Genomic DNA, 26,702 nt, shown 5'->3' with positions numbered 1-26,702 from the left:
GTTCATATATGCTTTTGAAAATTGTCACACTGACTGAATCTGCACACTCAAAAATTTTCTCCCCATGTGTGGGTACTTTGATGCAGCTGAAGAGTGCCACTCGAACCGAATCTTCTCTCACACTCTAAGCACTGAAAAGGTTTCTCGTGTTTGGAGTTTATCAGCAAGTTCAAAAGGGGGTGGGGAGTGGTCTTATTCATTGGGATGCTGTCTCTCCAACATCAAAGCATCCGTTGGGGTCATTAACAAGTCCAGGTGTGGCAAGCCGCGGCCGGACATTTAGAATTCTAACGATTCCTCCCTCTGTGTGTTCTCTGATGCTGTTCAAGACGCCTCCTCTCACTGAATCTCTTTCCACACTCTGAGCATGCAAAAGGTTTCTCCCCTGTGTGGGTTCTCTGATGATACTGAAGATGGCCACTCTGACTGAATCTTTTTCCACACTCTGAGCATTCAAAAGGTCTCTCCCCTGTGTGGGTTCTCTGATGAAGTTGAAGACCGCCATTCTGACGGAATCTCTTTCCACACTCTGAGCATTCAAACGGTTTCTCCCCTGTGTGGGTTCTCTGATGACGTTGAAGATTGCCACTTTCACTGAATTTCTTCCCACACTCTGAGCATTTAAAAGGTTTATCCCCTGTGTGGGTTCTCTGATGACATTGAAGAGTGCGACTCTCACTGAATCTCTTTCCACACTCTGAGCATTCAAAAGGTCTGTCCCCTGTGTGGGTTCTCTGATGAAGTTGAAGGCTGCCACTCCGACTGAATCTCTTTCCACACTCTGAGCATTCAAAAGGTTTCTCCCCTGTGTGGGTTCTCTGATGACGTTGAAGACTGCCACTCACCCTGAATTTCTTTCCACACTCTGAGCATTCAAAAGGTTTCTCCCCTGTGTGGGTTCTCTGATGAAGTTGAAGACTGCCACCCCGACTGAATCTCTTTCCACACTCTGAGCATTCAAAAGATTTCTCCCCTGTGTGGGTTCTCTGATGACGTTGAAGATTGCCACTCTCACTGAATTTCTTTCCACACTCTAAGCATTCAAAAGGTTTCTCCCCTGTGTGGGTTCTCTGATGAAGTTGAAGACTGCCACTCCCACTGAATCTCTTTCCACACTCTGAGCATTCAAAAAGTTTCTCCCCTGTGTGGGTTCTCTGATGACGTTGAAGATGGCCATTCTGACTGAATCTCTTTCCACACTCTGAGCATTCAAAAGGTCTCTCCCCTATGTGGGTTGTCTGATGACATTGAAGACTGCCACTACAACTGAATCTCTTTCCACACTCTGGACATTCATAAGGATTGTCCCCTGTGTGGGTTCTCTGATGATGCTGAAGACTGCCACTCTTCATAAATCTCTTTCCACTCTCTGTGCATGTAAAAGTTCTCTCTCCTCCGTGGGTTTTTTGGTGCAGCTGAAAGATTCTACTTTGACTGAATTTATTACTCATTTCTGAGAATTCAGAAGGTTTCTCCTCTCTCTGTATTGTCTGGTGTACAAGGAGCTCTGATCTATTTCCGAAATACTTTCCACACTGAATGGATTTCCTTTCCTTCATTATCCTGTGCTTTGTAAAATGTACATTCTGCTTTCTTCCATAATGCTTCTCAACTATACCACCATCTTTCTTTCTCTTAGGTTTGCCTTGATTCCTGACAATTTTGTTCAAGTTTTCATTTTTAGTTCTATGTGGAATTTTCTGATAAAGTTCCTCACCCTCCACATTCCTCTGCTCATCTTCTGCTGGGATAGAGAGAAAGAAACTGTTAGCACTTGGAAAGGGAGTAAGATCTAGCAGCATCTATATGACTATAGGAGGAAAGTTTGGCTGATCTGAACCACACATCCACCTTTCTCCAAGAATAATTAATATTTAAAAATACGTCCCCCTCCCATCTGTCTGCCCAAGCATCTCTTTTATTAGAGGCTGAATTAATCTAATTCGAACCTCATGATACCACTTACATCTCAGCATCAGATGCTCAATATTTTCTGTCTCCCCAGACTCACATTCACAAAGTCTCTGTGCAAAAGGATCTCTTCTCAATTTGCCCTCAAGCACCACAGAGGGGAGAGCCTCACATCCAGCCACTGTGAAGGCTTTTCTTTACATCAAGGTGTGTTCGATATGCTATTCAGACTGAACCATATCCAATTTGACTGTGCACTCTGCATTTGGAATTCTATGAAGATCTGCTTGTCTCTCTATATCCTCAGTTTAAGAACGACCTTGGCCTGAGCCCAGGTCATGGCTAGAAGCACCCGGGGAGGGGGAAATCCAAGTACCTGATTTGTTATGCACCGATTTCAATCATTTAGCTTGAAAAGTATCGGATAATAGCAAATGGATTAGTGCAGCGGTTGCCAAACTTGCTTAATGTAAAAGCCACATAGAATAAAACTTTAGGGTTTTGAGAGTTGCAAGAAATGAATGTCAGATATCTGAGAGAAGAAAGGAAGGGAGGGAGGGAAGGAAGGAGGAAAGGAAGGGAGGGAGGCAGGAAAAGAAAGAAGGGAGGAAGGAAGGGAGGGAGGGAGAAAGCGATGACAGGAAGGAAGGAAGGAAGGAAGGAAGGAAGGAAGGAAGGAAGGAAGGAAGGAAGGAAGGAAGGAAGGAAGGAAGGAAGGAAGGAAGGGAAGCCGCCCTGAGCCTGCATCGGCAGGGAGGGCGGGATATAAATTCGAGAAATAAATAAATAAATAAATAAGGAAGAGAGGGAGTGAGGGAGGGTGGAAGGGAGGGTGGAATGAAGGAAGGAAAGGAGGGAGGGTGGAAGGAAGGCAGGGATGGTGGAAGGAAGGGAGGAAGGGTGGAGGAAAGGAAGGAAGGAAGGGAGGGAGTAAAGGAGAGAGGGTGGAAGGGAGAGAGGGTGGAAGGGAGAGAGGGAGGAAGGAAGGAAGGAAGGAAAGGAAAGGAAAGGAAAGGAGGGAGGGGTGGTGGAAGGGAGGGAGGTAGGAAGCAAGGGAGGGGGGAAGGAAGGAAAGGAGGGAGGGAGCAAGGGAGGGAGGAAGGAAGGAAAGGAGGGAGGGTGGAAGGGAAGAACGGAGGGAGGGTGCAAGGAAGGGAGGGAGGGAGTGTGGAAGGAAGGAAGCGATGGAGGGAGGATGAAAGAAAGGGAGGTAGGTAGGTAGGAAAATAGATGGGGAGGGAGGAGGGAGAGAGAGGTGAAAAGAAATCAACTTTTACTCCATTCTCCAAGCTCCCAGCTGGCTTGGCTTGGAAAAGTGATTTAAAGACAAATGCCTCCTCCAAACTGGCCAACAGGGCAGTGGGAGCTTTGGGAGCCACACGATCTGTGTGAAAGATCCACGGTTTGGCCACCCGGGACTAGTCCCTCAGGCTGAAAGGGAGGGAGGGAGTGTGGAAGGAAGGGAGTGTGGAAGGAAGGGAGGGAGGGAAGGGAGGGAGGAAAAGAAAGAAGGGAGGGAGGAAGCGAGGGAGGAAGCGAGGGAGGAAGCGATGATAGGAAGAATAGAAGGAAGGGAGGAACGAAGGGAGGAAGGGAGGGAGTTATGGACGGAGGGAGTGAGGGAGGGAGGAAGGGAAGGAGGGGAGAAAGGAAAAGAGGAAGAGAGGGAGGAAAGGAAGGGAGGGAAGGAAGCCGCCCTGACCCTGCTTCGACAGGGAGGGCAGGATATAAATTTGAGAAATAAATAAATAAATAATGGAGGGAGGGAGAAAGGATGGATGGAAGGAAGGAAAGAAAGGGGGAGGGATGGTAGGCAGGTAAGGAGGGTGGAAGGAAGGGAGGGAGGAAGGAAGGAAAGGAGGGAGGGAGGAAGTGTGGAAAAAAGGGAGGGAGGAAGGGTGGAAGGGAGGGAGGAAAATAGATGGGGAGGAAGGAGGGAGAGAGAGCCTTTCTGCAACTGCCTTCACCTGAAATAGCTTTTGGGTGGCTGGAACATCAAGAGCCGCTTTTGCATGATAGAATTTAAGGATGCTGTTGGCAGTTCTTTCACCTTGCGTTGCTGCATGCTGCATACGGGCATCTCTGCCCGCTCCCCCAGATGACCCCAGAGGTCAGTTCCAATTCTAGGAATACGTGAAGTTTCCTTATCCTGAATCAGACCCTTGGTCCCTTGGAGTCAGTATCATCTGCTCAGTCCAGCATCGGCTCTCCAGGTCTCAGGCAGAGTCTTTCATTTCACCTCCTACCTGATCCTTTTCTCTGGAGATGCTGCTGGTTGAACTGGGGACCTTTTCATTCCACACAGATCCTCTGCCAGGGAGCCACAGCCCCTCCCCTAGTGGTAGGACGTGCCTCAGAATGATGCAGTGCTATTCAGTATTTGGATTCATTCCTCATCACAACGGAACGGCACCCATGAAAGATCCTTACCCAGAGAGGCCACATTCTCATAGTTCTCCAGCATGACTTCCCTGTACAGAGCTCTTTGTCCCGGATCCAGCAGGGCCCACTCTGCCTCCGTGAAAGAGACGGACACCTCCTCAAAGGAAAAGGGACCCTGGAAGAAAAAGCAGATTCCCTCCTCTTCAAAGATCACGACTTGCACAGATTGCACACTGGAAGGGAGTCATCTGGGAAGGTATGGAAAGTAAGGCTTGGGATGGGTAAATGGAATAGTATTCAAGGGATCTCTCACACAGACCCTTTGTAGAAACAGAAGGAGCAAAAACTCCTCTGAGAAAATAGGAGGGACTCGGGCTGTGCCCCCCCACCCCAATCTCTCCTACCTGGATTGCAGGTGCAGCAGCCGTTTCTACCCTTCTGAAAAGACGAAGGCTCAACAGCATCTCTTCACTGCCTGTTCCTAAGACAAGGGAGGAAGGAAGGTTGCTGGCTTATTTGTTCCCTGCTTCACACACCTCCTTTCTGGGGTTGTGAAACCTTACCGTTTTTATTACATTCTGGGAGAGGCAGAAGAGAAGCACCAGGGACCTATGAGCCTCAGGGATTATAAATGCTGCCAGAATATTTCAGACTTCTGTGAGACTTTGGTTTCTTCTATGGCAGGGGTGGCCAAGGGTAGCTCTCCAGATGTTTTTTGCCTACAGCTCCCATCTGCCCCAGCTATTGGCCATGCTGGCTGGGGCTGATGGGAGTTGTAGGCAAAAAACATCTGGAGATCTACCATTGGCCACCCCTGTCCTATGGAGAGGGAAAGGGGTTGGTGGAAAACCATAGCATGAAACTTCACTGTCACAATGTACCAGATGGGAATCAAGAAGTTCTGAAGGTAATAAGAATGATTTTTCAGTGTGTCTCTGTGCATGCTAAGTTCACAACCAGATTTTCAGCCAGATGCAACTTCAACAAGATATCACATCTGTCCCAAGTCCCACCCCAAGACCCTCCCCAAAGTTCCTGGCAGTTCTGGGCCATCGCCTGCCATCCCTCCTCCACCCCCTGCTGTCCACAGCAGCCCCCCAGGTGACCCTTCAAGCCAAGCACAGAAGCCACAGTTCCCCATTGGTATTTGCCCCCAGGAACAAGTTTTCAGAGTTCGGCTGCCCCAGAAGTTGAAGGTTCCCTTTATTCACCAGGCTGAAGAGCTCTGCTGAGGCTGATCTACCTTCCCCCCCCCCCACCTTGGCAAGTTGAGACTCTGATGGAAGGAAGGTGAGATGTGATTTTTTTTTAATATAATGAGAGACACTGACCTCCAGGAATTTGTCTAATCTCCTTTTGGAGGCATCACAGTTTGTGGACTTTGAGTGCCACCAATTAACTCTTTGTTGTCTGTAAAAATACGTATCCTCGCCCCCTCCCCCCGACTTGAACTCTCTACCCACCACATTCACGGGCTGCCCTGATTGCACCCAGGCACAAGGAGTCCTTACCACAGGAGAGGGCATCTTGGGCACGCTCCACCGCCGGCACCCTCTGCCCCTGCTCCAAGGAAGCTCCTTCTTCCTCAGGGATTGCAGCTTCCATTTCCAAAGGTGGTCCCCCCATCTGAAACAGCAGCCAGGGAAACAGGTAAGAGATGAAATGGAAAAGAGACCAAGGAAGGGATCCTGCCCCACTCCCAGATTCTGCACCCTTCTCTCAGCAGAGAAGGTGAGGTACATGCAGGGATCAGAAATCTTCTAGCAGAAGAAGCTCTGGGCTATTATCTGGCAAGGAAACTTTAAGATAAGGTCAAATTTAAGGTCACCACAGGAGGTGGTGGTATCTACAAGCATAGACAGCTTCAAGAGGGGGTTAGATAAAAATATGGAGCAGAGGTCCATCAATGGCTATTAGCCACACTGTGTATATGTGTGTGTGTGTGTATATATATATATACTGGCCACTGTGTGACAGAGTGTAGGACTGGATGGGCCATTGGCCTGATCCAACATGGCTTCTCTTATGTTCTTATGATTTAGTTGCTTAAATTAGACATACAGGAGAGAATCACACATCTGGAGGAAATCCCCTCACCTGTTCTGCCTGCCTCTTCTCCTCTGCCTGACTCAGGAGGAAGCCTTCGGCCAGGGCCACCGCCTGGGAACTGGTCTCCGGCCCACATCCTCTGACCCAGCCCTGCATTTCCTGGGGCAGGAGAGTCAGGAACTGCTCCAGGATCACTAGGTCCAGGATCTGCTTCTTGGTGTGCCTCTCCGGCTTCAGCCACTGGCTGCAAAGTCCATGGAGCCAGCTGCAAACCTCTCGGGGCCCATCGGCCTCATGGTAGCGGAAATGCCGGAAGTGTTGGCAGTGTACATCTGAGGTCGTGGTGTCTTTAGACAGGACCTCTGGCACAGCTCTTTCCCAGAATTCAGCACCACTTCCAGCTGAGATGGGATGGGGAATCTTCTTTGCTCTCTTGCCAGCTCCAGGTCCTTCTGGGTCCTCCTCTTCCATCTCCTTCTCTTGAGTCACCTCCGTCTCTGAAAAGCTGCCTTTATTAACTTGGCTATGAAGGGAGGCTTCTCCCTGAGGGGATGGAGAGAGACAGACAGGAGTGTGTCAAAAGGAATATACACACACACAAACCTGCAGACACATAGATGCACATATAAGTACAACCTCCGTTCCCCAAAAGAAGCAGGCAATAAAACACAAGTCCTTCATCCAGAGAATTGGCAACAGTGGTATTTCAAATGTTCCTCTCCTCTGCTGGGCAGCCCCAGCCCCACACTGGCCCCACATCCGGAGGTTAGGATGGGGCTGCAGCCAGTGCAGGCTGGACTTCCCTTCCCCCAGCCCCCACCCCTTTCTTAACTCATCCCACTCCCCAAAAGGCCAGCTTGGGTTGTTGGTTTGCAGAATGAAAATGACCAGCTTCATTTTCATATCAGTTTCATACAGTTAACTTTTCTTCCACTGATTATCGCTTATCCCCGACAAACTCTGCTTACAAAGCTGAACAAAACTGGAGCCTAACAGAGTAACCAACCTCTAGGGGGCTGAAGCCAAAATAATCAACCAACTACTTTGAATAGATAAGGAAGAAAGTTTACTACAAGCGCCAAAGAAATCCCTGAGAGATTGATCCAGGCCATCCTCAGAAGGCCCCCACTTTGCACCGACACGTGAAACTGGCAGTACTTTCTGCAAGCCCTTTATTCAAGAAATGCAGGATCAGCCCAAGCACTTTTCCCCTGCTCTTGGGAGAAGTTGAGAAGACGCTTGCAATTTTAGAGACATTTCGGGCACTGTATATTATACTGGGAACTGTGCAACGGCTATATGCATGAAAGAGATGGGAACCATTTTGTTAATCACTGAACATAAGAAATAATATTTGGAACTGTAGCAAAACGTGTTAGTGATGCATTCACAGTAGTTGATTGCGGTGGCTTCAGCTGTTTCCGTGTGTATCCTCCAGGTGGAGCCTGAAGTTCTCCCAGAATTAGAACCCACCTCCAGCAGGCAGAGATGAGTTCCCGGGGAGAAAATGGTTGCACGGGAGGGAGCTGGCTGACCAAGGACAGCCACGGTTTGGCATGATCCCCGCCTTCCTCCCCTCCAAAACCTAAAAGTTTATTCCCCCCCCCCTCCTCCAAGACTTACTTGCAAGTAAACTTCCCCGGGATCCAGCTGCTGCAGGCCTTTTCCCTCCAGCTGCAGCTTCTCTGCAAGCCCCACCCCAGTTCTCCTGAGTTCTGCAAAAGCAAACCCCTCCCCAGGAAAAGCCCCTTTCCTCTCCTGCCCCCCCTTCTTGCTCGGCCTCTCTAGCAAGCAGCTCCGTGGTTTTAACCCCTTCCGTGCTGCAGAGGAAGGAGAAACGTGTCTTGCTGCCGCCAGCCACGCCTTCTGCTGCTCAGTGGGGCTGCTCGGGTTCACATGATCAGTAATCTATATTCAAGTGTTTAAATATGAAATGATTTATTTCTGATGCTGATTCAGTATCAAGAATTCATTGCATGGTTTAATTTTTTTTTTCCCCCAACCACTCAATATAGTCTCGGTCAAAGAAAGAGGCCCCTGAGTGAGGAAAGATGTCACAAATTCCATCACTGAGACAGCCTGCAGAAATAACTTCCTCTTTGAAAGGAAATACTTTCTCTCATTTCTCCACAACTTAGCCTGAGTGCGTGACTGAGCCAAGGTCTCACAGCCTGCTTTGTGGCTGAGGAGAGATAGGAACTCTGCCGTGAAAACGTTGTGAAACAAGAAGAAGATACTGCATTTATATGCCGCTCTCCACTCCGAATCTCAGAGCGGCTCACAATCTCCTTTCCCTTCCTCCCCCACAACAGACACCCTGTGAGGTGGGTGGGGCTGAGAGGGCTCTCACAGCAGCTGCCCTTTCAAGGACAGAGGCTCAGAGCTGCCCACAATCGCCTTTCCCTTCCTCCCCCACAACAGACACCCTGTGAGGTGGGTGGGGCTGAGAGGACTCTCCCAGAAGCTGCCCATTCAAGGACAACCTCTGCCAGAGCTACAGCTGACCCAAGGCCATTCAGTGCTGTTCAGCCAGCTCAGGAAAAGGAGACTGAAGCTGGGTCCCTCCACTCCTTACTCATCCCCCTCCTAGAATAAGGATCTAAAATTCAATGAGGGGCGAAAGGGGTTTTGAACATTGAGCGTTTCTGTGCCCCCCTCCCTGGTGGGACCAATAGGGCTTTGATGTCACAGAGCCCCTCTCTGCAGTTGCCCTTTCCCAAATGCGGGGGGGGGGGGGGCCCTTATCTCTGTGGTTTCTGGAGACAAGCACTGATATTCCATAAGAACATAAGAGAAGCCCTGTTGGATCAGGTCAGTGGCCCATCCAGTCCAACACTCTGTGTCACATAAGAACTTAAGAGAAGCCCTGTTGGATCAGGCCAGTGGCCCATCCAGTCCAACCCCCCTCCTGGTGCCATAAGGAGGTCCACAAGTGGGGCTAGAAGCCCTTCCACTGTGCCCCCCCAAGTACCAAGAATACAGAGCATCACTGCCCCAGAGAGTTCCAACAAAACGTTGACTAATAGCCATTGATGAACCTCTGCTCCATATGTTGATCCAATCCCCTCTTGAAGCTGGCTATGCTTGTAGCTTCCAGCACCTCCTGTGGCAGTGAATTCCATGTGTTAATTACCCTTTGGGTGAAGAAGGACTTGTTTTTATCCATTCTAACCCGACTGCTCAGCAATTCCACTGAATGCCCATGAGTTCTTGTAATGAGTAAAGCATTCATTCTGCCTAGTCTCGGGGATGGCCAAGGTAATCTCTGGCTGATTATGTCTGCACCTGCGAGGGGCCTGGGAAGAACTCTTGGAGGAGGGATCACTTCCTTCATGCCTTGGGTTTGAATAGATAACAGTTGCTACAATAAGTAGAGGGCAAGTGCCCACCAAAGCCAGTTTTCGCAAGACCCATCTTTCCCTAACCTGTCATGTATCAATAAAGAGCTATTCTTACAAATGGACTGTCCTTGATCATTCAGCTGTTGGGAACCTGACATTCAGTTTCACAGGTGGAAAAATAATCTCTTCTGTTGTTTCATAGGCACAACTCAAGAGTCTTTTTACTATTCTGTTGTTGTCTTTAACTGCCACTTTAACTGCTTAGGTCAAAAGTGGCCAAACTTGTTAAATTAAGAGCCAAACAGATTATATGTCAGATGTTTGAGAGACACAAGACATGAACAAGCATTATACACGTCTTTCTTTTAATACTTTTTTTTTTGCACAGAAAGATAAATGCATATGTATGCCCTTGACAATATGACCATGTTAGGAGGAGACTTTAAAAAAAACAAAACAAAACCTGGGAATAACAGTCCCCATAAGACCATCATAAGGAAAGGTTAGGGAATTATTTTTTGACACCAGTGGGAGAAGGAAACACACAAGCATTACATAAATCTCTCACCTCCGTTTGCATCATTATGTATCTCTCTTTGCCATGACACCTAGGTTAGTAAATACAGCTCCTCCAAGAGCTATGAAACTAAGGGGGGGAACCCAGCACAGTCCTCTTTAATTCCATCTCTCCTTCCAGTGGCTCTCTCAGTTCTTGCACTGTCTTTCCTCGCTCTAGGTCCCTGGGTGACCTGTGTGGTGGAGGAAAAGTGCTTTCAAGCCTGCCTATTTCCCCCTCCTTCCTCCCTTCACTCACAGTGGAAATATCTGCCTATCTATGGGTAAGTGCTCAGAGGCTGACTGTGATCCCAGTGTGAAGCAAGCTTACTTGAGAGTAAGCCTTAATTAAGTTCCTCCTTGACCTCTGGGAGCGGCACAATATGCATGAAAGAGCCACGTGTGGTTCCCAATTCACAGTTTGGACACCCCTGGCTTAGGTTTTACCAGCTGCTTTCGTCCAGACTCAGCTATACTTATGACCTGTGAGTGATGCCTCTCCTTCTTCTTCTTCTGTATTTTCATATGTCCGTGTGTGTGTCCATCTGAAGGCCATGATGACCTCTGGTGACTGACCCCTGCTGGAGGCCTGGAGGATATTCAGGGAGGTAGCTAAATAAAGCCTGCCTCTGCTTCCCCACTGCTGGTATTCCAAGGAGGTCTCCCATCCAAGCCCTTGCCAGAGTCGATCCTGCTTGGCTTCTGAGATATGACAAGATCAGGCTTGCCGGGGCTACCCAAGTCAGAGCCCAGTTCATTCTGCATCTTGACTCTAACTGGCCTTTCCTGGCAACTAACCCTCCACCCACCCTCTTTCTTTGGTTTCAAAACAATTTAATAGCATATTTTTGTTTGTCATTAAATGTTAATGCACATATATCACATTTCCTCCACCCCACCCCCCACCCTTTTGTGACCCCCAGGAGTGCATGTTCCCCCTCATCAAACGTCCCCATATCGTTATTTAATCTAATTTGTTATAAGGTAAAAAGCTTTGTCTATTAGAAAATCTTTCTCCAAAAAGCTCAAAAGTTATAATCCATCTTCATGGGATTTCTTCTTAACCATTGTCTTTTAAACGATAATCCACACATCGTTTCTTTAAAGGTTAATCATTGTCAAAAATTAGCAAATGTCCTTTAACGTTCCATTGTTTTTCAATAAATTTGTTGAAACTATCCCCAGTTGTTTTTAAATTTCTCTAAATCTTATTCTTTTAAGATTCTCATAAATTTGTCCATTTCACTCCGATACATAACTTTCAAAATCCATTCCCATATTTCTGATATTTTGTCTTGTTTCCACATTTGCGCAAACAATGTCCGTGCAGCTGAAAGCATATACCAAATTATTTAACCACTGTCAAAGATCGCCAACTGTCCTCCAAAGTCTTTGTGCTCCCTCAAAAAAATTGTCATTTGCTGAATGGTTGTGATGGTAAATCTCCGTCCTTTGAATTCAAAACTCAAACCCTCTGGAAGTTCCCATCTGTATCTTATTTCTTTTTCTCTCAGCTTTTCTGTCAGCCGTTTATAGTATCTCCTGTCACGGATGACTTTCCTTGGCAGTTCTTTCATAATTCTTACTTTGCTGCCATTCACCTCCAGTGGGCTCTTAAGTTGTTTACTAAGAATTCTCCCCACCATGCCTCTTGTCACAAATCTTACCACCACATCTCTTGGTAGTTTATTATTTTTTTTGGCAGATTCCGAATTTACTATGTAAATATAATCATAGTAATAATCATAATAATCAGTTACTTCTGGGTCCTCTCCTAAAAATTCAGCAATAATTTTAATTATTTATGTCCTTAGATCAGTAGTAGAAGACTCAGGCACACCTCTTAGTCGTAGTTGGTTCTCCATAAATTTACAGTCAGCTAGTAATGCTTTCTCCTGCAATTTTTCCATAGTGGAATCTACACAGTCCATTCTCATATCCAGGTCTTTCACCTTATCTTCTACTTTCTGCAAAGCTGCTTGTAAGTAGTACTGCGGTACTGATGTTATTAGACCTGTCGGTGACATTTGACACAGTCGACCACCAGTTGCTAAAGCGCCGCCTCGCCGACATAGGGGTTGGGGGGTTGGCCCTACAATGGCTTTCCTCCTTCCTCTCTGATCGGAGACAAAGGGTGGCCATTGGGGGTGAGCGATCCCAGAGGCGCACACTTGATTGTGGGGTGCCTCAGGGAGCAGTTCTCTCCCCAATGTTGTTCAACATTTATATGCGCCCCCTTGCCCAGATTGTCCGGAGGTTCGGGCTGGGTTGCCATCAATATGCAGATGACACCCAGCTCTATCTACTAATGGATGGCCGGCCTGGCTCCGCCCCAGGGAACCTGGATCGGGCCTTACGGGCTGTGGCGACGTGGCTCAGATTGAGTGGATTGAAGTTGAATCCAGCGAAGACAGAGGTCCTTTGTGTGGGTCGCGGCGCTCTGGGAGGGGAAATAGCTCTCCCAACTTTCGACGGCACACCATTGGAACCAGCGCGCCAGGTAAAAAGTCTGGGTGTTTTACTGGAGCCTTCATTATCAATGGAGGCCCAGATAGCAGCCACTGCCAAGTCAGCATTCTTCCATCTGAAGCGGGCAAGGCAGTTGGCCCCCTTCCTGGAACACCGCGACCTCGCAACAGTGATCCATGCAACGGTCACCTCAAGATTGGACTACTGTAATGCCCTCTACTTGGGGCTACCTCTGTGCCGGACCCGGAAGTTACAGCTGGTGCAGAACGCGTCGGCCAGGCTACTATTGGGGCTCTCGAAATGGGAGCACATACGGCCGGGGCTGCGCGGACTGCACTGGCTACCAATTATCTACCGAGTCCAGTACAAAGTGTTGGTTATCACCTTTAAAGCCCTATATGGCCGAGGACCAGCCTACCTAAGGGACCGTCTCTCCCCATATGAACCCCAGAGGGCACTGAGGTCAGTGGGTAAAAACAAAATGACCATCCCTGGGCCGAGAGAGGTCAAACTCCAAAACACCAGAGTACGGGCCTTTTCAGCTGCGGCACCTGCACTGTGGAACCAGCTTCCGGAGGAAGTGCGGGCCCTGCGGAACCTCGACCAGTTCCGCAGGGCCTGCAAGACCGCCCTTTTTAGACAAGCCTATAATGACACTGACTGCTGAGTTGCCTGGTACAAAGAACCGCCATCTATAAGATTATCTAAACTGGCAGAACCAGCGCCATAACAGTTCTATTGCTGCCAGATATATTTATATATATATATAGTGTAACGTAAATTATGTATTTTAACGTAACTGACTGGTTTTTATATGTTTAATTTTAATTGTTAAATTCAAAGTTTTATTATTTATGTTAACGTGTAAGTTGTTGTTAGCCGCCCTGAGCCGCCTAGGCGGGGAGGGCGGGATAGAAATAAAAGTTATTATTATTATTATTAAGTCTTTTCTGAGATCTTTCTTATCTTTTTTCAAATCTTTTTTCACATCTTCTGCACTTGTCTCAATGTCTCTTTTTAGCTCTGTTTTTGTTTCTCTAATTATATTTGCCAATCTTGCTTCCATAGCATCCATTGCTGCTTGCCATTCTGCTTTATCTGTCTTGTCTGGTTTAGATTTAGCCATTCCCTCTCTTTCAAGTGATTCAGCCCTCGTACGTTGCTGCCTTATTGCTGATCTCAGCTCCATCATGGCTGCTTAGTTGTTGCTTTAAATAGGTTTAAAAGTTGACCTCTCTCATTCAAATTTCAAGCACACAGTCTTATAGATTAGATCATGCCCTGTTAAATAAGCCCCAAACCTCCGTTCTCCGATACTCCTAAATCAAGATATTAATTAAAAAAAAATTTTTTTTTGTACAAAATGGCAGCCGCAGTTTTTCTGTCAGTTTAAAATCTTTTTTCCTTTTTTCTCTAAAACAGCACCAAAATTAGTTTTAAGTATATAGTCCAATAGTTTTTACCTTTTAATGATGATATCTGCCGGCTCTGCTATTTTTCAATGTCCAGATTTCTTTTTATTAACTTTTAAAATATTGACCTTCTTTTAATGGCGTCTGATACTTCTCTATGGTTTTGGGTCCTAGAGAGGGCTGGAGGACTTGCTGTTTTTCCCTTCTCTTAATGGCGCCATCCTTTACTTCCCTTCCTTTTTTTGACACGAAGTCTGGTTATCTATGGTTATGAAGTCTCACGTTGTTTCAAAGTCACCAGCTCAGCCGATCTTCTGGGAAGAGCTTTCTGTTCAAACTGCAGGCATGCCAAACAATGTCTGTTTTTCCTCTTTGAAGCTTGTTTCTCACAATTTTAAAGTCCAAATTTCCACCCCTCCTTTACACTCCTAGATATATTATTGCTTTTCTGGCTTCAGACCTTTGCTTTTAAATTTATGTAGTCTTTTATTCGCCCCGGAGTGATAGATATAGATCTATTACCTTCAGTTCTTTTATCCTTCTTCCCACTGCTCCTTAAGTTCTCAGATGTTAAGCAGTCTCATAGAAGCTTTGTATCTTGGTGGATTTAAGCCAGTTAATGGCCTCAGAGATCCTCTGTAGACGATGTAATGCAGCCCTTCTCGGGGGACTCGTCAAAGCCAAATAGAAACCCCACTGGAGTTCCTCGTCAGCCAAAGTAAATCCCCTCAGAACTTCACATGCATGTCTTAGCCCCCTCCCTGCCTGGAAGGGGTAGGCAGCAGGTGTTGAAATCACCTTCTCTGCCCAGAACAGAGGTTCTGATCTGCCCGTCTGCTGAAGTGCAGCTCAATCCTCCATGACCAAAACCGGAAGCTCCCTGCCCACCCCCTTTCTACCTAGATGGAACGCTTGAGGATATTCTCTTTCACTATCTGAAGAAGTGTGCTTGCACCATGGAAGGTTAAACTCAGAATAAAACTTTGTTGATGCTCAAGCTGACACTGGACACAACCCTAAAAGAAGAAAAAGAATGCAGATTTATACCCTGCCCAAGCACTTATAACGTTTCTTTCTGATTAGAATAAGGTTTCTTTTGTGGATTTCAGCCTTTTACAGCAATTGGCATCTTTTCAATACTTTTTGTGGTCTGTGGCTGTCGTTAAGATATGAAGTAGGAGGAAAGCTCTTTTTACAGTTGAAGAGGTTGCATGGATCCCCCTGTGTGGGTTCCTTGACACAGCAGAAGAGAACTGCTTTGACTGAACTACTTTGAAAGAAATTCAAAAGGTTTCTCACCTCTATGAGTTCATATATGCCCCTGAAAATTGTCACGCTGACTGAATCTCTTTTCATAATCTGAGGCCCTGAGCCACCTCGGTGGGGAGGGAGGGATATAAATCAAGTAAAATGAAATGAAAAATGAAAATCTGCACGCTCAAAAGTTTCCTCCCACATGTGTAGGTAATTCGATGCAGTTGAAGAGTGCCACTCTAACTGAATCTTCTCTCACACTCTAAGCACTGAACTACTTCTCCTGTTTGGATTCTCTGATGCATGACTGTTCTCCCATCGCCTGCTCCCCTTACCCTCACTGGACCCAACGGGATGAGAGCTGCCATTGCAGTAACAGAGGGTGATGGACGAACGGCTAATCAGCAAGTTTAAAGAGGGGGCGTGATCTCATTCATTTCCCATCATGAAAGCCACCCTTGGGGCCATTAACAAGTCCACGAGTGACGAGCCGGGACCGGACATTGAGAATTCTAAAGATTCTCCCCTCTGTGTGTTCTCTGATGCTGTTGAAGATTCCTCCTCTGACTGAATCTCTTTCCACACTCTGAGCACTCAAAAGGTTTTTCCCCTGTGTGGATTCTCTGATGAAGTTGAAGAGTGCTACTTTGACTGAATCTCTTTCCACACTCTGAGCATTCAAAAGGTTTCCCGCCTGTGTGGATTCTCTGATGACGTTGAAGATTGGTACTCTGAATGAATTTCTTTCCACACTCTGAGCATTCATAAGGTTTTTGGCCTGTGTGGATTCTCTGATGATGTTGAAGATGGCCACTCCGACGAAATCTCTTTCCACACTCTGGGCATTCAAAAGGTTTCTCCCCTGTGTGGATTCTCTGATGATTTTGAAGAGGGCCACTCCGACTGAATCTCTTTCCACACTCTGAGCATTCAAAAGGTTTCTCCCCTGTGTGGGTAATCTGATGACTTTGAAGACTGCTACTCCAACTGAATCTCTTTCCACACTCTGAGCATTCAAAAGGTTTCTCCCCTGTGTGAGTAATCTGATGATTTTGAAGACTGCTACTCCGACTGAATCTCTTTCCACACTCTGAGCATTCAAAAGGTTTCTCCCCTGTGTGGGTTCTCTGATGACGTTGAAGACTGCCATTCCGACTGAATTTCTTTCCACACTCTGAGCATTCAAAAGGTTTCTCCCCTGTGTGGGTTCTCTGATGATGTTGAAAAGTTTTACTCTGACTGAATCTCTTTCCGCACTTTGAGCATTCAAAAGGTTTCCCGCCTGTGTGGATTCTCTGATGACTTTGAAGATAGCCACTCCGACTGAATCTCTTTCCACACTCTGAGCATTCATAAGGTTTTTGGCCTGTGTGGATTCTCTGATGATGTTGAAGATGGCCACTCCGACGAAATCTCTTTCCACACTCTGGGCATTCAAAAGGTTTCTCCCCTGTGTGGATTCTCTGATGATTTTGAAGAGGGCCACTCCGACTGAATCTCTTTCCACACTCTGAGCATTCAAAAGGTTTCTCCCCTGTGTGGGTAATCTGATGACTTTGAAGACTGCTACTCCAACTGAATCTCTTTCCACACTCTGAGCATTCAAAAGGTTTCTCCCCTGTGTGAATAATCTGATGATTTTGAAGACTGCTACTCCGACTGAATCTCTTTCCACACTCTGAGCATTCAAAAGGTTTCTCCCCTGTGTGGGTTCTCTGATGACGTTGAAGACTGCCATTCCGACTGAATTTCTTTCCACACTCTGAGCATTCAAAAGGTTTCTCCCCTGTGTGGGTTCTCTGATGATGTTGAAAAGTTTTACTCTGACTGAATCTCTTTCCGCACTCTGAGCATTCAAAAGGTTTCCCGCCTGTGTGGATTCTCTGATGACTTTGAAGATAGCCACTCCAACTGAATCTCTTTCCACACTCTGAGCACTCAGAAGGTTTTTCCCCTGTATGGATTCTTTGATGATTTTGAAGAGTGCTACTCTGACTGAATCTCTTTCTACACTCTGAGCACTCAAAAGGTTTTTCCCCTGTATGGGTTCTCTGATGACTTTGAAGACTGCCACTCCGGCTGAATCTCTTTCCACACTCTGAGCATTCAAAAGGTTTTCCCCCTGTGTGGGGTCTCTGATGATATTGAAGACTGCCACTCTTACTTAATCTCTTTCCACTCTCTGGGCACATAAAAGTTCTCTCTCCTTGGTGGGTTTTTTGGTGCAGCTGAAAGATTCTACTCTGACTGAATTTATTACTCATTTCTGAGAATTCAGAAGGTTTCTCCTCTCTCTTTATTGGTTGGTGTACAAGGAGCTGTGATCTATTTCTGAAATACTTTCCACACTGAATGGATTTCCTTGTCTTCATTATCCAGTGCTTTGGAAAACGTACATTCTGCTTTCTTCCATCATGCTTCTCAACCATACCACCACCTTTCCTTCTCTTAGGTTTGCCTTGATTCCTGACAATTTTGTTCAAGTTTTCATTTTTAACTCTATGTGGCATTTTCTCATGAAGTTCCTCACCCTCCACATTCCTCTGCTCATCTCCTGCTGGAATAGAGAGAAACTGTTACCACTTGGAAAGAGAGTAAGTTCTAACAGCATCTATATGACTATAGGAGGAAAGTTTGGCGGATCTGAACCACACATCCACGTTTTCCCAAGAAGAATTAATATTTAAGAATACCTCCCCCACCCGTTTATCTGCCCAGACATCTCTTTAATAAGAGGCTGAATTAATCTAACTCATGATACCACTAACTTATCAGCATCAGATGCTCAATATTTTCTCTTCTGAATTTGCCCTCAAGCACCACAGAGGGGAGAGACTCACATCTAGCCACTGTGAAGGCTTTTCTGCTTTTTCTTTACATCAAGGTGTGTTTGATATGCTATTCAGACTGAACCATATCCAGTTTGACTGGGCACTCTGCATTTGGAATGTCGCCGAAGACCTGCTTGTCTCTCTACATCCTCAGTTTAAGAACTACCTTGGCCTGAGCCCAGGTCATGGCTAGAATCACCTGGGGAGGGGGAAATCCAAGTAACTGTGATTTGTTATGCACCGATTTCAACCATTTAGCTTGAGAAGTATCGGATCATAGCAAATGGATTAGTCCAGGGGTGGCCAAGCTTGCTTAATGTAAAAGCCACATGGAATAAAGTTTAGGGTTTTGAGAGCTGCAAGACATGAATGTCAGATGTTTGAGAGAAGGAAGGAAGGAAGGAAGGAAGGAAGGAAGGAAGGAAGGAAGGAAGGAAGGAAGGAAGGAAGGAAGGAAGGAAGGAAGGAAGGAAGGAAGGAAGGAAGGAAGGAAGGAAGGAAGGAGGGAAGGAAGGAGGGAAGGAAGGAAGGGAGGGAGGGAGGGAGGGAGGGAGGGAGGGAGGGAGGAAAAGAGGAAAGAAGGAAGAAAGGAGGGAAGAAAGGAAGGCATGGAGGGAGGAAGGGAGGGAGGAAGGGAGGGAGGAAGTTAGGAAGGAAGGCATGGAGGGAGGGAAGAAGGGAGGGAGGGAGGGAGGGAGGAAGTTAGGGAGGAAGGGAGGAAGGAAGGGAGGGAGGGAGGGTGGAAGGGAGGAATGGAGGGAGGGTGGAAGGGAGGGAGGAACGGAGGGTGGAAGGAAGGAAGGGAGGGAGGATGGAAGGAAGGAATTGAGGGTGGAAGGAAGGAAGGAAAGACGGGAAGGAAGAAGGGAGGGAGGGAGGAAGGAAAATAGATGGGGACCAAGGAGGGAGAGAGAGGTGAAATGAAATCAACTTTTACTGCATTCTCCAAGCTTCCAGCTGGCTTTGCTTTGAAAAGTGATTTAAAGACAAATGCCTCCTCCAAACTGGCCGACAGGGCAGTGGGAGCTTTGGGAGCCACACGATCTGTGTGAAAGAGCCACAGTTTGGCCACCCCAGACTAGTCCCTCAGGTTGAAAGTTCCATTCCAGCCAGTGATGGAGTGAAGCCATTTTGCCTTCCATTTTTAAAGTGCCAGTTTCTAGTCATGTCAGTACATTCGGGACACATCTGGGGACCTGCAGGTTCGCTCTAAGGAATTTGGTCTGAACCCTCTGAAGAGCAGCAGAGCTGGAAGAGGAAGGGCCGATCAGAGCGCCACAGAGCCTTTCTGCAACTGCCTTCACTTGAAATACCTTTTGGGTGGCTGGAACATCAAGAGCCCCTTTTGCATGACAGAATTTAAGGATGCTGTTGGCAGTTCTTTCGCCTTGCGTTGCTGCATGCTGCATATGGGCATTTCTGCCCCCTCCCCCCAGATGACCCCAGAGGTCAGTTCCAATTCTAGGAATACATGAAGTTTCCTTATCCTGAATCAGACCTTTGGTCCCTAGGAGTCAGTATCATCTGCTCAGTCCAGCATCGGCTCTCCAGGGTCTCAGGCAGAGGTCTTTCCCTTCACCTCCTATCTGAACCTTTTCTCTGGAGATGCTGCCAATTGAACTGGGGACCGTTTCATTCCACACAGATCCTCTGCCAGGGAGCCACAGCCCCTCCCCAAGTAGCAGAAAAGGCCTCAGAATGATGCAGTGCTATTCAGTATTAGGATTCATTCCTCATCACAACGGAACGGCACCCATGAAAGATCCTTACCCAGAGAGGCCACATTCTCATAGTTCTCCAGCATGACTTCCCTGTACAGAGCTCTTTGTCTCGGATCCAGCAGGGCCCACTCTGCCTCCGTGAAAGAGACGGACACCTCCTCAAAGGAAAAGGGACCCTGGAAGAACAAGAAGATTCCCTCCTCTTCAAAGATCATGCCAGGCAGAGATGGCACACTGGAAGGGAGTCGTCTGGGAAGATATGGAAAGGAAGGCTTGGGATGGGTAAATGGAATAGTATTCAAGGGATCTCTCACACAGACTCCTTGTAGAAACAGAAGGAGCAAAAACTCCTCTGAGAAAATAGGAGGGACTTGGACTGTGCCCCCCCCCCAATCTCTCCTACCTGGATTGCAGGTTCAGCAGCCATCTCCACCCTTCTGAAAAGATGAAGGCTCAAGAGCATCTCTTCACTGCCTGTTCCTGAGACAAGGGAGGAAGGAAGGGTGTTTGTTTATTTGTTCCCTGCTTCACACACCTCCTTTCTGGGGTTGTGAAACCTTACCCTATATATGTTGAACAGATTTTTAAAATACTTTTTATTACATTCTGGGAGAGGCAGAACAGAAGCACCAGGGACCTATGAGCCTCAGGGATTATAAATGCTGCCAGAATATTTCAGACTTCTGTGAGACTTGGGTTTCCTCTATGGCAGGGGTGGCCAAGGGTAGCTCTCCAGATGTTTTTTGCCTACAACTCCCATCTGCCCCAGCTATTGGCCATGCTGGCTGGGGCTGATGGGAGTTGTAGGCAAAAAACATCTGGAGATCTACCACTGGCCACCTCTGCTCTATGGAGAGGGAAAGGGGTTGGTGGAAAGGCCATAGCATGAAACTTCACTGTCACAATGTACCAGATGGGAATCAAGAAGTTCTGGAGAGTTGAAGGTAACAAGAATGATTTTTCAGAGTGTCTCTGGGCATGCTAAGTTCACAACCAGGTTTTGAGCCAGATGCAACTTCAACAAGATATCACATCTGTCCCAAGTCCCACCCCAAGACCCTCCCCAAAGTTCCTGGCAGTGCTGGGCCATCACCTGCCATCCCTCCTCCACCCCCTGCTGCCCACAGCAGCCCCCCAGGTGACCCTTCAAGCACAAGCACAGAAGCCACAGTTCCCCATTAGTATTTGCCCCCAGGGACAAGTTTTCAGAGTTCGGCTGCCCCAGAACGTGGAGGTTCCCTTTATTCACCAGGCTGAAGAGCTCTGCTGAGGCTGATCTACCTTCCCCCCACCTTGGCAAGTTGAGACTCTGATGGAAGGAAGGTGAGATGTGATTTTTTTTTAATATAATGAGAGACACTGACCTCCAGGAATTTGTGTAATCTCCCTTTAGAGGCATCACAGTTTGTGGACATTGAGTGCCACCAATTACTTCTGTGTTGTCTGTAAAAATACGTATCCTCGCCCCCTCCCCCTGACCTGAACTCTCTACCCATCACATTCACATGCTGCCCCAACTGCACCCAGGCACAAGGAGTCCTTACCACAGAAGAGGGTGTCTTGGGCATGCTCCACAGCCTGCACCCTCTGCCCCTGCTCCAAGGAAGCCCCTTCTGCCTCAGGGATTGCAGCTTCCATCTCCAAAGGGGGTCCCCACATCTGAAACAGCAGCCAGGGAGAGCGGTAAGAGATGGAATGGAAAAGAAACCAAGGAAGGGATCCTGCCCCACTCCCAGATTCTGCACCCTTCTCTCAGCAGAGATGGTGAGGTACCTGCAGGGATCACAAATCTTCTAGCAGAAGAAGCTCTGGGCAATTATCTGGCCAGGAAACTTTAAGATAAGGTCAGATTTAGTTGCTTGAATTAGACAAACAGGAGAGAATCCCCTCACCTGTTCTGCCTGCCTCTTCTCCTCTGCCTGACTCAGGAGGAAACCTTCGGCCAGGGCCACTGCCTGGGAACTGGTCTCCGGCCCACATCCTCTGACCCAACCCTGCATTTCCTGGGGCAGGAGAGTCAGAAACTGCTCCAGGATCACCAGGTCCAGGATCTGCTTCTTGGTGTGCCTCTCCGGCTTCAGCCACTGGCTGCAAAGTCCATGGAGCTGGCTGCAAACCTCTCGGGGCCCATCGGCCTCATGGTAGCAGAACTGCCGGAAGTGTTGGCAGTGTACATCTGAGGTCGTGGTGTCTTTAGACAGGACCTCTGGCACAGCTCTTTCCCAGAATTCAGCACCACTTCCAGGTGGGATGGGATGGGGACTCTTCCTTGCTCTCTTGCCAGCTCCAGGTCCTTCTGGGTCCTGCTCTTCCATCTCCTTCTCCTTCTCTTGAGTCAACTCCGTCTCTGAATAGCTGCCTTTATTAACTTGGCTACAAAAAGGAGGCTTCTCCCTAAGGGGATGGAGAGAGACACAGGAGTGTGTCAAAAGGAAGATACATACACACACAAACCTGCAGACACATAGATGCACATATAAGTACAACCTCCATTCCCCAAGAGAAGCAGGAAATATAACACAAGTCCTTCATCCAGAGAATTATCGGTTTTCTCCCGGCCCCGTATTCCCACTCACCCTGAAAGAAGGGCCATTTTCCAGACTATTTGGAATAAAGCCTATGAAAAGATTCTGAAGACCTTTGCATGGCTACTAATTATCTCAGTGGTGGAGATGGTAGTTGGGGGGAGGGTCAGCCAAAATACCTGCCATTGCGAGAAGCCAATCAGCATGAATGATTCATTCATATGTTCCCATCTGGGATTCCTTTCTGGGCCTCCTGACTCCCAAAAAGCAGGCTTCAAAGTCTTGTCGGCATCTCCCTGAACAAGATCTGAACCCCCCACCCCACCCCTCCTGGGACTGTGCTCTGGCGTTTCTCCCTGTTGTGCTGCCTGGGGGTCTGTGCCTCTCTCGCCTGGCAAAAGGATGCCTGTCCTCCCACCCTAACCCCAGTGCAGGAGGGGGAATCTGGCATCCTGTCACATCTGTCTCTGCCAAGTGAGCTGTGGAGGGATGGGGCAGGGCGATGAGTTTGGAGCAGGCGCGGTTCCTCCGTGTGTTTACATGCCATGTTCCTCACAGTGGTGGATTCTTGTGTGGCCTTTGTTCCTCCAGGCCTTGCATATATCGGGGGTGTGGCCACATCAGCAAGCTCCACCCCTCTCTGCCTGTCAGGGGAGTCGCCTAATGCTCTGATTGGTGGGCGTGGGTGGTGTTTGAATGAGCACCAATGGGGTTGCTAGGCGCTCTCCACCTTGGCAACAGGGGTATTTCAAATGTTCCTCTCCTCTGCTGGGCAGCCCCAGCCCCACAGTGGCTCCACATCCTGAGGTTAGGATGGGGCTGCAGCTAAGGCAGGCTGGACTTCCCTTCCCTTTCTTAACTCACCCCACTCCCCAAAAGGCCAGCTTGGGTTGTTGGTTTGCAGAATGAAAACTACCAGCAAGAGAATACCAGTTTCATGCAGTTAACTTTTCTTCCACTGATTATCGCTTATCCCCAACAAACTCCGCTTCCAAAGCTGAACAAAACTGCTGCCTAACAGAGTTACCAACCTCTAGGAGGCTGAAGCCAAAATAATCAATCAACTACCCTGAATAAATAACCAAGAAAGTTTACTACAGTGCCAAAGTAAGTCATGAGAGATTGATCCAGGCCATCCTCAGAAGGCCCCCACTTTGCACTGAAATCGATATGTGAAACTGACAATACTTTTTGCAAGCCCTTTATTCAAGGAATACAGGATCAACGGAAGCACTTTTTGCATTCTCTTGAGAGGCTGAGAAGACGCTTGCACTTTAAGGGACGTTTAGGGCACTTTATATTGTGAACTGCGCAAAGGATATATGTGTGAAAGAGATGTGGACTGATATATTGATTACTGAGCATGAGATCTAATATTTGGATCATCATCATAATCAGAAGAGAGGATCCGAGCTGCCCCCCCCAGTTGTCCAAAGCAGGGCGGGGTTGGGAGGGGTTCATGACTGCAGGAGGGACTGCCTAGGAGAAAGAATGGGGGCAGGAGAGGGAAAGGGGGCTCTGAAATTGACCCCCTCAGCATATAGGCACAAAGTTACCTATTTCCCTCTCTGCCTTCTCTTGATCCTCTCAGTTAGAAATCACCTTCCCCTTGGAGAAGAGAGCCCCGTGGCGCAGAGTGCTAAAGCTGCAGTCCTAAGCTCTGCTCACGACCTGAGTTCGATCCCCGGCGGAAGCTGGGTTTTCAGGTAGCCGGTTCAAGGTTGAGCCAGCCTTCCATCCTTCCAAGGTCGGTAAAATGCGGACCCAGCTTGCTAGGGGGAAAGTGTAGAGGACTGGGGAAGGCAATGGCAAACCACCCCGTAGAAAGTCTGCCGTGAAAACGTTGTGAAAGCAACGTCACCCCAGAGTCTGAAACGACTGGTGCTTGCACAGGGGACTTTTCCTTTCCTTCCAACGTAGAGATCAGTTCCCCGGGAGAAAGGAAGCAGAGAGTGAGTATAAATGGGCAGTCTTCGCAGTGGAGGACGGTAAGCAGTGGGGTCCGCAGGGCTCGGTACTGGGTCCCATGCTCTTTTACTTGTTCATAAACGATTTAGAGTTGAGAGTTAGCAGTGAAGTGGCCAAGTTTGCGGATGACACTAAATTGTTCAGGGTGGTGAGAACCAGAGAGGATTGTGAGGAACTCCAAAGGGATCTGTTGAGGCTGGGTGAGTGGGCGTCAATGTGGCAGATGCGGTTCAATGTGGCCAAGTGCAAAGTAATGCACATTGGGGCCAAGAATCCCAGCTACAAATACAAGTTGATGGGGTGTGAACTGGCAGAGACTGACCAAGAGAGAGATCTTGGGGTCGTGGTAGATAACTCACTGAAAATGTCAAGACAGTGTGCGTTTGCAATAAAAAAAGCCAACGCCATGCTGGGAATTATTAGGAAGGGAATTGAAAACAAATCAGCCAGTATCATAATGCCCCTGTATAAATCGATGGTGCGGTCTCATTTGGAGTACTGTGTGCAGTTCTGGTCGCCGCACCTCAAAAAGGATATTATAGCTTTAGAGAAGGTGCAGAGAAGGGCAACTAGAATGATTAAAGGGCTGGAGCACTTTCCCTATGAAGAAAGGTTGAAACGCTTGGGACTCTTTAGCTTGGAGAAACGTCGACTGCGGGGTGACATGATAGAGGTTTACAAGATAATGCATGGGATGGAGAAAGTAGAGAAAGAAGTACTTTTTTCCCTTTCTCACAATACAAGAACTCATGGGCATTCGATGAAATTGCTGAGCAGACAGGTTAAAACGGATAAAAGGAAGTACTTCTTCACCTAAAAGGTGATTAACATGTGGAATTCACTGCCACAGGAGGTGGTGGCGGCCACAAGCATAGCCACCTTCAAGAGGGGTTTAGATAAAAATATGGAGCAGAGGTCCATCAGTGGCTATTAGCCACACAAAAAAATTGGCCACTGTGTGACACAGAGTGTTGGACTGGATGGGCCACTGGCCTGATCCAACATGGCTTCTCTTATGTTCTTAAAATGGCCCACCCAGGACAGCCCCGGCTTGCAATGATCCCCGCCTCCCTCCCCCCCTCCCCTCCAGAACCTAAAAGTTTATCCCCCCCCCCCCTTCCTCCTCCAAGACTTACTTCCAAGTAAACTTTCCGGGGATCCGGCTGCTGCAAAGCGTTTCTCTCCAGCTGCTGCTTCTCCCACCATCCAGGCCTCCTTAGCTCTGCAAATGCAAAACCCTCCCCCAGGAAAAGCGCCTTTCCTCTCCTGCCCCCCCCTTGCTCGGCCTCTCTAGCAAGCAGCTCCGCGGTTTTAACCCTTTCAGTGCTGCAGAGGGAGGCGAAACGCGTCTTGCTGCCGTCATCCACGCCTTGTGCTGCTCAGTGGGGCTGCTCGGGAGTAACCCTGCTGCAGGGGGTTGCGCTCCTCCCGGGGCGTCCCAGGTGCTGTTCAGGCAGGTCAGGAAAAGGAGGCTGCAGCTGGGTCCCTCCTCCTTAGTCCTCCCCCTTCTAGAACAAGGTTCTAAAATTCATGGGGGGGGCGAAGGGGGGGTTAGTGATGATATGAGAGTTTTCTTTAAATGGACCATTGGGCGTTTCTGTTGCCCCCCCCTTCCAGAGAAAACCTGGTGGGACCAATAGGGCTTTGATGCCACAGAGCCCCCCCCCCTCTGCAGTTGCCCTCTCCTGGGGGGGGGCTGATCTCTGTGGTCTCTGGAGACAAGCACTGGTATTCCAGAAGATCTCCAGGCCCTCCCTGGAGGTTGGCAATCCTGTACCAATTGAGGCACAAATCCCATGGCAGCTTCCTTGGGGAGGTAGGGGCGGGGGGCGGGGGAGAAAGAGCTTGCTTTGCCAGGCTCCCTCAATCGCACAGCAGAGCTACTGAGCCAAGCCTCTCTTCCTTCTGTTAGCTGAGATTCCACCCTCTCTGGTCCCCTGGGTGGGAGGAAGGGAGGGAGGGAAGGAAAAGCCAGAGCTTCCTTTGCCCAGTTCCCTGGATCCCATGGGAGAAATACAAAGAGAGCAACTTTAAGAACAAGTGCTATTTTTTAAGCCTGTTTTATGGTTTTTATAAAAAAAAAAACTTTGTTGTAGATTTTCTGGACTGCGTAGCCATGGTGTTGGCGTTGTGAGACCTGACGTTTTGCCAGCAACTGTGACTGGCATTCTCAGAGGCAGAACCCAGAAAACTGAAGTTTTCCCTGGGTTACACCTCTGAGGATGCCAGTCACAGCTGCTGCCGAAACGTCAGGTCTCGCAATGCCAAGACCATGGCCACACAG

At 48.1% G+C, this 26,702-nt stretch overlaps 1 protein-coding gene across 1 annotated transcript; it reads right to left on the bottom strand.

Annotated features, from left to right (window-relative positions):
• Positions 1 to 287: 287 nt before the first annotated feature.
• Positions 288 to 25,624, bottom strand: LOC132571569 (zinc finger protein 91-like). Its single transcript, XM_060238368.1, has 4 exons — positions 25,555 to 25,624; positions 16,740 to 17,429; positions 15,920 to 16,571; positions 288 to 1,086 (listed from the first exon to the last, which is right to left on the bottom strand). Exons 1-4 carry the CDS (start codon positions 25,622 to 25,624, stop codon positions 288 to 290), a joined length of 2,211 nt encoding a protein of 736 aa, XP_060094351.1.
• Positions 25,625 to 26,702: the final 1,078 nt, after the last annotated feature.

This window comes from Heteronotia binoei, chromosome 5 (genome assembly GCF_032191835.1).
Source record: "Heteronotia binoei isolate CCM8104 ecotype False Entrance Well chromosome 5, APGP_CSIRO_Hbin_v1, whole genome shotgun sequence".
NCBI lineage: Eukaryota > Metazoa > Chordata > Lepidosauria > Squamata > Gekkonidae > Heteronotia > Heteronotia binoei.
The sequence above is the reverse complement of the archived record's forward strand: the minus strand, read 5'-3'. Positions and strand labels throughout refer to the sequence as shown.

Bases quoted from the DNA above. Each gene is read 5' to 3' on its own strand.
- LOC132571569 (XM_060238368.1), bottom strand. From the start codon at position 25,624: ATGGTGGGAGAAGCAGCAGCTGGAGAGAAACGCTTTGCAGCAGCCGGA. The intron at 17,430-25,554 runs GTAAGTCTTGGA...GTCTTCAAAGTC, and splicing joins CCCGGAAAGTTTACTTGGAA to ATCAGAGAACCCATACAGGG. The intron at 1,087-15,919 runs GCATCAGAGAAC...TGGGAGTGGCAG, and splicing joins CAGAGGAGGAATCTTCAACA to TCTTCAACTTCATCAGAGAA.